This window comes from Amia ocellicauda, chromosome 5 (genome assembly GCF_036373705.1).
Source record: "Amia ocellicauda isolate fAmiCal2 chromosome 5, fAmiCal2.hap1, whole genome shotgun sequence".
Lineage (NCBI taxonomy): Eukaryota > Metazoa > Chordata > Actinopteri > Amiiformes > Amiidae > Amia > Amia ocellicauda.
This window is the reverse complement of record NC_089854.1, coordinates 43,279,881-43,292,410: the sequence shown is the minus strand read 5'-3', so window position 1 is coordinate 43,292,410 and position 12,530 is coordinate 43,279,881. Positions and strand designations below refer to the sequence as shown.

Below are 12,530 nucleotides of genomic sequence, written 5' to 3'. Positions count from 1 at the left end.
CTTTTGCTTTTCTTTCATTTAGTATTATTTTCTTCTCACTTATACGCCCCGATCACAGAAAAGCTCTTACAAAGTACAAATCTCATATACTGGTTTTCAGATCAGGATGAACACTAAATAACGGAATCTTGGAAAGTGTGTTTTGGCTCAGTAGATGTTTAGGTACACCAATACAAAACCCAAAATGACATAATGGGACCAGAATTATTGTAGACAACTACAATTTGAATAATTTAGTCAGTTAAAGATCATCTCAGATTCCCCATGTAAGATTAGAAGCTGCGCCCTAGCACAGAATTTGAAGAGATACAAAACACATATCTGGACGAAGGGTTCTTTTGTCACAACACAAAGTCCTGTGTGCAATCTTTGCTCTTTACAAAAAAAAAAAAACACCCAGCACATCCTGGTAAATGAATGAGAGTTCACTAGTGATGCTCAAATTCCTTATTTCATCTGAGCTACTGTATCTATAAGAAGCAGTACCTTGAAACCATGTGCTTTTTAATTTGCATATATATTACTGTTGTCAGGGAATGCGGGCTAGATAAGTGGACGATGTAGAAAAGGAAGGGTTTCATTTTCAAAGAGTCGTGCTCACACATCCATGATGCGCAATTGGAATTTCGGTTAATTACAATTATATAACATCATGCCGCCAGATAATGCACAGAATAGAAAATAACGTACATCACTACAACATTGTATACATATGTATTATGTTAATCCAATTGGCCAGATTATAATACATCTGCAGTACGCTGTACACCAATCAGCCATAACATTATGACCACCTGCCTAATATTGTTTAGGTCCCCCTTTTGCCGCCAAAACAGCCCTGACCCGTCGAGGCATGGACTCCACTAGACCTCTGAAGGTGTGCTGTGGTATCTGGCACCAAGACGTTAGCAGCAGATCCTTTAAGTCCTGTAAGTTGCGAGGTGGGGCCTCTATGGATCGGACTTGTTTGTCCAGCACATCCCACAGATGCTCGATTGGATTGAGATCTGGGGAATTTGGAGGCCAAGTCAACACCTTGAACTCGTGATTCATCAGACCAGGCCACCTTCCCCCATTGCTCCGTGGTCCAGTTCTGACGCTCACGTGCCCATTGTAGGCGCTTTCGGCAGTGGACAGGGGTCAGCATGGGCACCCTGACTGGTCTGCGGCTACGCAGCCCCATACGCAACAAACTGCGATGCACTGTGTGTTCTGACACCTTTCTATCAGAACCAGCATTAACTTTTTCAGCAATTTGAGCTAAAGTAGCTCGTCTGTTGGATCGGACCACACGGGCCAGCCTTCGCTCCCCACGTGCATCAGTGAGCCTTGGCCGCCCATGACCCTGTCGCCGGATCATCGCTTTTCCTTCCTTGGACCACTTTTGATAGGTACTGACCACTGCAGACCGGGAACACCCCACAAGAGCTGCAGTTTTGGAGATGCTCTGACCCAGTCGTCTAGCCATCACAATGTGGCCCTTGTCAAAGTCGCTCAGATCCTTACGCTTGCCCATTTTTCCTGCTTCTAACACATCAACTTTGAGGACAAAATGTTCACTTTGCTGCCTAATATATCCCACCCACTGACAGGTGCCATGATAACAAGATTATCAGTGTTATTCACTTCACCTGTCAGTGGTCATAATGTTATGGCTGATCGTGTACATTGGTAAATTATAGAACGACAGAAACAAGAATTATAACATTGATTTCTCTACTGCATAGCTACAGTAATTAACAAGAAGAGTGATAAAAATACAACTACAATACTACTCATAATGCTACTAGTACTACTAATACAATGTACTGCAGTTAGATTACTCTAAATAATTATCTGGTATTAAAACATCCTTTGAAACACAATTAAACATGCATCATCAGTTCCCTAATGATGACTGCTTTAAAATGGTCTTCACATTCACAAATTAAATCATCATGCTTAATAATGGGAAATACTACAGATTCACATGTTCTTCCCTTCCCTGTCTAGGCAAGTGTCAAGATGTTTCTTTGGAAAACACTAAAGAAAGGACTTCAGAATGACTCCTGCCACTAAATAGATTGAGTAATGAATACAAGAGTAGCTCTACTTTTATATATGGATTTCTTTGAACACCTTTTCTATACTCTAGTGTGATCTCTTTCCTCCAGGCATGGTTTTCAACAATAAAAAATAAAAGTGCTTTTCTCATAGCCTTCTGTTCTACACGTTTGTCTGACAGTTTCCAAGCTTTAGATGCATGTAGAAGACTGGTGCAAAAAGGTTGGAGTGCAATGAAGAGGATTCTAGATTGCTCTAGATTTGCCCTGTTCCATTTGGATTGGGTTGCTATTGGGTTGCTTATTTTAAAGCTAATTTGCATCTGCTTATTTTTTAGAATAATTTCTAGGTTAAAACTATTTTAGTCAACTGGGATGTGTATTAATAAATTCAAACAGATTCCATATTGATTACTTTATTGTACTTTTTGCATAAGGTGTACTTTGTTCATCTTTCCTGGTCATTCTTGATGACAATGTCCTGGTATTAAGCTTAACTTTTTTTTTTTTTTCCCATGGTTGAAGCCTGAATGAATGTATGAAATAAATGAAAGCATGAATGAAAAAAAAACTATAATGAATTATATCAATACATTAAAACATTCCTAAAAACTATATCTTACAGGAACCCACCAGTCATTACAGTCGTATGATAATCAACATAAAAACGTACTCCATATAAATAATCATTGACTGGTTGGTTCAATGTTTTTAACCTGATTACAGAGATTAGACCAATCTGAACTGCCTTGGCCCATGTCGAATGTGCACTAGAAACTATTTGATTGATTGGGTGATCAGCCAATGAGGAAGATCCTTGCTTAGGAATTCTAGCCAATAACCAGACTCCAATCAGACAAATAACATTGTCTAGGAGTTTTACCTTTCATACACACAGATGAAAGCGACTCTTGCTCTTTCTCTGTGTGGTGTATGTTTAACTGATATCCAGAGAGAAACTATGGCACCTAACTAGAAAGTATATTGTTCTCAAGAGTAACAAGAGTACTATATCCTCAGATCTAATATGTGCTGTGTCTGATTATTACACACAATTTACCAGGGAGGGTGATTTATTTACATTTGGAATTTGCACCTCATAATGCTGGATGACAAAGGGAATGTATGTGACCTTAAAAGTCAAGATGAACAATCAAAGAACCAATTGTGGATATATTTGGCTTTAAAGTGCAGCCAAGTGATTTCATAAGGCCTTATCACTGACACAACCTATTTACTCTGAGGTCCCTTAATCTAATGGAAAAGCATCTCACTGTAATACACTCTGTAAATTGGCCTGCCTTGTGCCGGCTGAGATAAATTCCGTACACTTTTGTCCTCACAGAAAAATGAACTAAGTAAGCTTTCTATCATTTATATATAGTTCTGTTGGCTTGTCTGTTTACCTAGTGTGTAGCTCATTTATCAACCAATATTAATGAATGCATTCTTTTTATTATAATAACTTAGTTGAACATGGCAATGTTATGATTATTATTATATTTTTATGATCAATTCACACGTATTGTGGCATTGTATGCAGGACTTGTAAAATCCCTCTTTCATACAATACGACAGCTAAAATATGATTGGATTATTATTGTATCAAAATAAGTCACTGTCTTTTTTTCTAATTCGCCTCATCAGGATGTGTGTTATCATTGCCTTGGTTATTGACCTTATAGGCAGTAAATATGTCAAGTTTGCATTGAAGTGTGATGACTGAGATAGTACCTTGCAAGATAAGAGGCTCTCTTAGGATTCAAGCTCACCTTGGACACAGCAAACTGCTCTGACAGCATCTTGTCATGCATAAGCTTTTAATCTTCTTAAAGTCATGGCTTTTTAGTTTCACATTCACACTTTCTTGTTGCGAGGACAGAAAACGGGCAATTATTTAAGATACAGATTTTTGTAAATTGCTTACAGAGTTCATTTCATCCATATAGTTAATTTACCAACATCCAGATGCGAATGTGCAAAGAGGATATTAGCAGTGATTTCAGAAAAAGGTGGCAAGTTCAGAAAAGCCTGGCATTGGAAGAGGACTGGCTAATTGTGTGATGTTGGCAAGTGTAATGTGGACTTACTGTGATATTCATAATGGGCAGAGTTTAAAAGCAGTGACTTTTGACTGGGGTCCTGGAGAGCCACTTATCCACATGGCAATAACTCACTGGCTGCAAACCTGGAAATAATTATCATTTTATGTGCATATTTCTTGAAGTCAAAAATGGATTTCATCAAATATCTAACAGCTCAGACAGAATGAGAACCAGAAGACCCCCCTCCCCCTGTAACTGAAGTAGTGCAAGCCATGTTTTTAGAAATGCTCCAGGATACACCTTGCTCTTAGAAGGAGAATCACAAGAAAGAAGAGAGGGAACAAACTCATCTGCCATCAGAAACCCCACATTCATATTCAGTCTTCCTGACTTTTATTAATCATACTGCTCACCTGCTGTTGACAGCAGAAGGAAAATGACTGCCAGGACATTGAAGGACTGCCGACTGGTGATAGTCATCTTCTTGTCCTCATGTGTATCTGTGGCAGGGGGAAGCGGGGCTGCTTAACTGAACTCAGACACACCTCTGTTCCTGCTTGTGTTCCTCATGATACCAGCTGTTCACTGCTCCACCTGCAAAACAAAAAAGCACCAACCAGGGCATTAGATTCCACGGCAGAGCAAAGCGATTCCTGCAAACATTTACCAGCACTTTGCTTTTCAGATACTTAGAAAATGCACAAGGGGGGGTCTCTCTTGATTGGAGTGTTACAGGGAAAGGAAGGGAAAGGAGTCATTCCACTCAACAATCCTGATCTCCCTTGGTTGTCATCAAAACAGATTTGATGCTTGTTGAAATTATATCTTGATCAGACTACACTTAAACTGTGATCATTATGGACACAAATCAGCTTTAGTAAGGACCTGGCTCGGTGACTGGAACATTAATATTGTTGGACAATTTCCACATCCTTTGATTTTCTTTTTCAGTTGCCGTCAGTGGTAAAGTGTCAGAGATAAGTATAAATCGTTTGGGCTCAAGGAGGATATAGTTAATTCCTCACTCTTTGACGTGTAGCGTTTACGGTTATTTATTTATCTTTTCGCTGTGTGAAGATAACAGGATCGAAAATGTTGCGCTGGGGCACAAAAATCTTGAAAATAGACCCTAATTGAAAGCAATATATATCAGCTCTAACAGAAGGTGATTGTATACACCCAGTGCTTAATTGTGCCCCTGCGTTGGGTGCACGAGACAGGTCTGAATGACAGCTTAACCTTGGGGTTCAAGAGATTTTCTGGTCCTGCAACTCATCTGTTAGAAAAAGGGACATCAGCATGAGAATATGGTTCTTCACAAGTTTCTGTACAGTCCAAACTAATAAGAACATAAACACAGCAGGAAACTCCATAATGGGGGAAGGTCTTTTCTGTCTACACTCTGGATAGGACCCAAAAACTTTTAACAGGGTCATTTGAGGGAAAGAAAACCTCTGGGAATTCATGATTAAGAGTCATGGCACTTCTTCTGTGCAACCACTGTATTTGCAAGTCAGATTTCTCGATGAAACTGATTATGTGAACATTTATCTATCAATTTTTTAATTTATTTTCTCAAATATCTTGGTAAAAAAAAAGGACAATGGCTAAGAACAATGGGACGGCCGACACATGTGATTGCAGTCATCATTCCCAAATCCCCCTTTTCCTCATGCAGGACTCCCATCTACTATGAGAAATAGATAGATTGCATTGGTGTATTAAAATTAAATTAGATGTCTCAGAAAGTCAGTCAGGGTTTTTCCACAGGGTGCCGATGCACTTGGCTGCACACCCAGTGTATGAAATATTTATCAGGGGAGAGCTTGCCGGCTGCAACTCCTCTGGTTCAGAAATTCCGAGGTCATTGCCACACCGTTCCTCTGCACAGCAAACACAGTAATGGAGTTGTTGAGTAGATGACTGCTGGTAATGCTGCAGGGAGATTCCTTGTGTTTAATGCAGGGTGTCTGAGTAAGGTTACCATTAAACAGTCACCGTGCAGAACAGTTTCTGTCAGTGCAGTGAGCTTAATGAGACAAATTTCACAAGAAATGCTTTTTAAGTGGAATCAAAAAAGCCTCTACCCACAGTTTAATTTTATTCTTACTTAATTTTACGCCTGAAGAGGTGTAATTAGTATTTTTAAAGATCAATATTATGCCGAGGTATTATTACTTCGGATGTTTGATGGGGGAAAATTGGTTTAGCTCCGCATATTGTCTGTCTGGCTTTGTTTTGCTTTTTTGGTTGAACAAAAGGCTCCACTTTCCACCCCAACCTTCACCATGCTTTGACTCATGAGGGTTTAAATTCTATTTTTGAAGAATACTGCAGAAGTCAGTTAGGGAACACTAAAAACAGACTGTGGAGATTTACACAATACAGATGTTTGTTTTCCACCAAACATTTGGGTTTCAAACAATACATTTTGTGCCTCCTTCAAATAACGGATTTGCGTCTTGCATTTTCAAAATGTTTTGGAGTTTGCTCCCCCAGGGTCCCACCCCTGAAACACAAGCCAGAGCAGCATGGCTCTGTGTACTGTAAGAGTTACATATGAATGAGCTGGCAGGAAGCATGTCTTCAGAATAGGTTCTCCTGTTTCAGTGCATTAACCAAATTAAATTTGCGGTCAGATCAGTAGTTTCTCTCCTTTCTGGAAAAGCCGGGCTCTGTGCCAGCTCAGGTCACAAGAGAACGTGGCGGTCAGCTCAGACCCCAGGGATCCTCCAACCCACGTCACAAAACTACAGCCCACTTCTGCTTCTACACACTTGGGAAAAGTTACAAGTAGACTAAACCCAAGTTCTCTGGTACGTCTGGCTATTGCGTGGGCCTGGTCTTTCAACTGTGCCTGCTTTAAAAAACTGCCAGTTGCCTGAAATAGCACAAACTGTAAGTGCATTCAATTATTATTTTTTTGACAAGAGATTTTTGTAATATAATGTAATATAAAAAGCACCAATCTTTACTTTTAAGTTTGGAAGATGAAAATGTTTTTCACTCAGAATACACTTCACCAGCCGCTTAAAAAAAATTGGACTCTACATTTTAAGACACAGATGACAGCCGCAATTCCCCAAAAGGAATGCACTGACTGTTTTCCTTTTCATCTTTTCATCTTTCTTCTGTAGAGATAAGCCATAGCACCTCGGTATCTGAAGCACTAGACTTTTACCATAATGGCCAGACTTTATTTCCCAGTTATTTGAGTTTACCGTGATTAAAAGCATTGGCATTTTATCAGCATATCAAATCCACCTCCTTGTTTATTCCCAGATTTGGATTTCACTTTAGTCAAGATTAAGTGGGGACATGTGAGGACATGGCTGGGCCTGTGACACACTCTGCTTGCCTTTCATTACCTCCCAGTTACAGTACCACATCAAAGTCATCTAGAAGCGCTGAGTGTTTAGTGCATTGGTGGGGTTTGTGCAGTTTCAATAGACTGTTCTGAACACACCTGTTCGAAAATGATGATCCACATTTCCTACATGCTTATGTGTCTGTCGTTTACCCACGTTTTACTAGTAAAGATTTAGTAGTAAATATTTACATATACATTGCAAGAATATCTAAAGAGCCATAACAGACCACCGCTGTGGAAAGTATTACTTTTTATTATACTTTAATCAAAGGCCGATTCATTTGGAGAAAAAAATAATTTCATGAGTAATGTTTAAAACCTTATATATCCGAATACAAAATATTTTCAATAGACAATAATATCTCAGGTTTTTATGGTGATAACATCCTTCAGATTCACAAGACAACAGTAACAACAACACAGGAAAGGACACTGAGAAGGCCCAAGCCATATGAAGACCGGCTTTCTGACTGGATGGTTTGTTTAAAGAGAAAGTATGTACGAGAGGGCAACTTTGTTTATGTGCAGATTGGGAAAGTACATTCCCCCCAGGCTGTAGGATCCTGGGAGCCATGCTGTCAGAGGAACATAAACCTTGAAGATCCTGGACTGGGCCGCAAGCACACAGTGGAAAGAAACAAATTCTGTAATACGTAACACAGGACAAATAGCAATAAACCAAAATATATAAAATATTAGTCTATACAATTTAGTTTGAAGGTTGACTAAATTAAAGATAATCTGGTTTTCTCAGAGGGTGCCATTCATTGTAGTGAAGTGCAAATATCAGAAGCTGTCCTGTTTTATAGCCTCCAGAAATAACGGTTAGAGGAGCCAGGTAGGAGCTCTAAGGCAACAAATCTATTTTCCTCACTCAGGAATAACTGGAGTCATATTATATACAAGAAAAGTAATCTGAGCTGATATGAACTAACACTGAAACAGTTTCTTTTTTTAATGAAAACTTGTTCAACATAATTATATATATATTTTTCTAGTATGGATTTATTAATGGTGTATCTTCCTAAAGCTGACTGTCCATCATACCTCATCACCGAGGCCATCATTCTGCTTATTAGGCAGAGACTGTATAATGGCAACATATTGCATTAGCGCTCACCCACGGAGCAAGAGACATTCATCAGACGTTTTTAGTTTCAATATGCACTCTCTCTGCGGAACGAAAATGGGAAAATGCTTTTTACTAAGGCAGCAGTGACAATAATAAAACAACAACCAAAATAAGAAAACCAATCAATCTATTTGTGTCCAAACATATTATATATTGTAACATTTTTAAACTGTAGACATGTTGGTTAAAAAAAAAAGTGTGACACAAAAATTATATATAAACAAAATGATAACAGCCCACACAATATTAGCTCAAGTTTGAGTAACAAATTATTGTTTTCAGAGTGTGACAGCTAATGTTGAAATTAATTCCTTGGCACTGTGGGGTCACTTCTGGTTTCGTGAGCCACAGCTCTACTTTCTCAAAACCGTTGCACCTTGAAGGCTGTGGCCACTGAAGTCTCTCTCAATATTACAGAATAACAATACTGTACAAATGGAGAAAAGAGGGAAAAAAGACACTTCAGTCAAAACTCTGAGCTATCAAAGCACTCTGGAAGCTATCAAACAAAAGGTACAGAGTTTGAAAAAGAGCCTCTTTGGGCACAATAAAGCTTTTGAGGCTCAGACAATTCTGTTTGCTTTGTGGTGTTTTAATCACCATTCCTACCATCCCTGTGTGTGCATGCTACCTTCCCACAAAAAAATATGAAAACTGTCAATAATAATAACAATAATAATAATAATAGAAAGAATAAGGAAATGCAAATAATAGAACTGACAATGTACATGCACGCCACCGTTTTGAGTTTAATTAGCACTCCACCAAGATGAGTGCATCGCTGCCGATCACCGGCTTGCCTGTCAGAGCCCGCACTTCACACAGACAGCAGGTGCGAGAGGCAGATACGCTACAGATAGCTGGAGTTTCCAGGGAAAGATAATGATTGTCCTCCCATCACAGTGTGTGCGAAAAGCCTGAACCCTCACTGTTATGATCAGAAGTCCCCAATGCTCAGCTGTTTCTATTCCACTCATGAGGGCCCAGGCGTTGAGAGAGGAAAAAACAGTGCCAGTGCTGCAGTATTTTAGACAGAGGCTGCCTTCATATCTGCATTAAAGAACTGCTCTAACAGCAATCACATAGCTTGACTGTTCTGTGTGCGAGAGAATACACACAAACATGTACAGAGACAGCCAACCCCTTCCCCTGTCTCCACCACACACATACACCCAAATAAAAGGTGAGACGAAATAATCGGATGCACAGAGCCACTGAAAGAGTAATCCTAATCGGCTCCACTGCTGTTGTTGTTTATTACCGCATCTCCGACTGCATAGGAAAGTCAGAAGAATTACAAGGTTTAATCATTCGGCCTCTGAATCTGCAAATAGTATGACTCAGAGACAACAGACTCAAAAATAAATCATTGTCTTTTATTGCCAGCTACGGAGATATGTAATCTCAGAAATGTGTTTGTCAGAATTGCTCTGTGTGTGTAATCTTTGGGGAAATAAGCTATATTTAATAAATAAACTGAAAATTGGATGCTGCTTAATGGGAACTAAAAAGAAAAGTTTGAGATATCTATTCATGATTACGTGTGTTATCATTCATCATTTTTTTCTTTTTCTATTTTGCTTTCCTTTTGTTCTTTCTTTTGGTATATTTGTATATTCTACAACACTTTGAGCTGCATGAGAGAAATGGAAAGAGAATAAACAACAATCTGTCAGATATGGCAAGTCTTCGCAAAACTGTGCCCTATCACAAATTACGCACCTGTTCTCTATCGTAGCTGAAGCAAGTATCAGAAGTAACTTTCTCCTACTTACAAATAAAAACACATTTGGGTACAAAAGTGGTTCACAGGGATGTTAAGGTCTTGATTTGCTCTAGGCCCCATGTCTGTGTTTTGGGGAATGAAAAAAGGCGGATAAAACAGTTTGAAATAACAGAACAAGGAAAGGCAGAAAGAGCTTGCTTGGCTGAGTGGGAGCAGAGGGATAATAAATTATATTCAGGCCTGGGCTTTTGTTTTCCTTGAGAAAACACGTGGGGAATTTATTTTCAGAGTGAATCGAAAAAAGTAGAAATTAATAAATCAATGCATTTTGTTTTATGAAAAACAAACAAACAAAAATACATAACATCGATATTTTATAAGCAGGTCAAAATCATAACAGGACGTGGAATATTGCAGTTCATGTGAATGTGATGGAGAAAATCAGCCATGCTTTATCTGAGCATGTAACGAGCAGCTGGTAGGGCAATGGTTTGTCTCAGAGGCAGGTGCATGAGGTGTTTAAAAGGATCCAGACAGAATGTTGACCTTTACTCCCTGGGAGCTGGTCACAGTGGGGGGCGCTTTGCAGATGATGCTCTCCTTCCCAATGAGAAATCGAGACGGGGCTTACAAAAGTGGGAATGGATGAGGCTGGAGTCTCTGTGCCTGAAAGGAGCCTGCATTGCTATACATATTTGTAGTGGTGTGGAGGTGCTGCCAAGCTTCTTTCGTGCTACTGCCGTCTAAATTGGAAACAGTTGGACTCACATGGAAAAGGTCTTAGCATTGCTCATCAGGGAAGGGTTTCGCTTCTTAAATGTTTTCCAGTTTTGAAAGCAACAGAAAAGAAAAGCAGAAGAAGCTACTTGGCAACCAGCTTACACCAACTGATGTTTGTTTCCTAACCTTGCATGCTGTTTTCATAACTCCGTGTGAACCCTGAAGATGACAGTAGGAGACATTTTTGCCCTTAACTATTTTTATTTAGTTTTCCACAGATTTTACGGCTCAGTGTTTGAAGTTCTGGATGAATTGAAGGCAGAGGGGGGTTTCCCGTGCCAAACTGCAGTCCCCAGGAGAAAGGGGGCTTGGCTCAGCTGGTCTCCACCTGTTCAGCTGGAGTGGCTGTGGGATTTGCTCTCATTTTATCTTCCTAGAAAGAATTTCCACTTCACAGTGGATAGCAGAAACTTGACTTGGTCTGGACTACAGCCAGACTTGATGCATTTCACTATTCACCTGCAACTTCATAGCCTCAAGGTATTAGGCACACACTGCCTGTATGTTGGGCAATAACTTAAAGCACTGGGCATTGCTGTCAGTGCCTAAGAGAAGCAGCCAAAGACAAGATAGACATCACTACCTGTGTTATACCGGCCAATGATTTGTAAGTGCTACAACATCAATACATGGATGGTATAGATTATCTATTACATCCCTTACAAGGTGCCATCCAGAATATCATAGGACCAGGCCTTCTTTTAAACTAGCATATTAAAAGAACTACAGCCTATTAACCCTTCAACTTCCTGACACCAATCATAGAGCCCACCCTACATTACTTGAGATCAGTGCTGTATAGAACTGGGCATCAGTGCAAGAATCTGCAAGTAGAGGTGAAGTCTGTCGATGAAAAGTCAATGATCTCACATTAGTCGTGTTAAATGCATAATCCCCACAGAGCCCTTTCCAGGGACCCTCCGCATATTACTGCATTTTGAATGAGCACTGAATGCAGTCTGGGGCTTTTACATTTAAATGACTAACTGGGTCAGAGGTGGCAAAAGTTGCACTCAACATAAAAAACAGAAAAACTATGCAACTTGTGCAGCTGGACTGCCATGGAGGCAGAAAGAGGCTGGCCATGTTACCGTGGAAACCAGCCACGACAAAAGAGAGCGAGAATAAAAAGTAAATGTAATCGCAGCTGTTGTTTTTTCTTTTCTTTTTTCCTTTTTGTCTTAAATTGGCTCAGCAATTACCGTATCTGTGTGACATTAAGGAGAAAATTAAAACTGTACATTTAAAAAACAAAACCCCCAGAAATAAAACGGAGATGGAGAAGTAGTAACAGTAGGAATACCAACAGCTGCCAGGAATATATATATATGAATATAAATATAAGAAAGGAAAATTCTGGGGGTAAATTTCCTTGTGTGTCTACATGGGAGTTCTTTGTCCTGCTTTGTTAACTTGACACAAACAGGAAATGCAA

The 12,530-nt window shown here is 39.6% G+C and overlaps 1 protein-coding gene across 2 annotated transcripts in view; it reads right to left on the bottom strand.

Annotated features, from left to right (window-relative positions):
- Window positions 1–12,530, bottom strand: part of shisal1a (shisa like 1a) — a 73,000-nt gene that overhangs the window by 48,179 nt on the left and 12,291 nt on the right. For both annotated transcript variants that reach the window (XM_066705326.1, XM_066705325.1), the window contains exon 2: window positions 4,501–4,681. In XM_066705326.1, coding sequence (XP_066561423.1) covers window positions 4,501–4,567 — 67 coding nt within the window. In that variant the 5' untranslated portion in view covers window positions 4,568–4,681. The remainder of the gene's footprint in view (window positions 1–4,500; window positions 4,682–12,530) is intronic.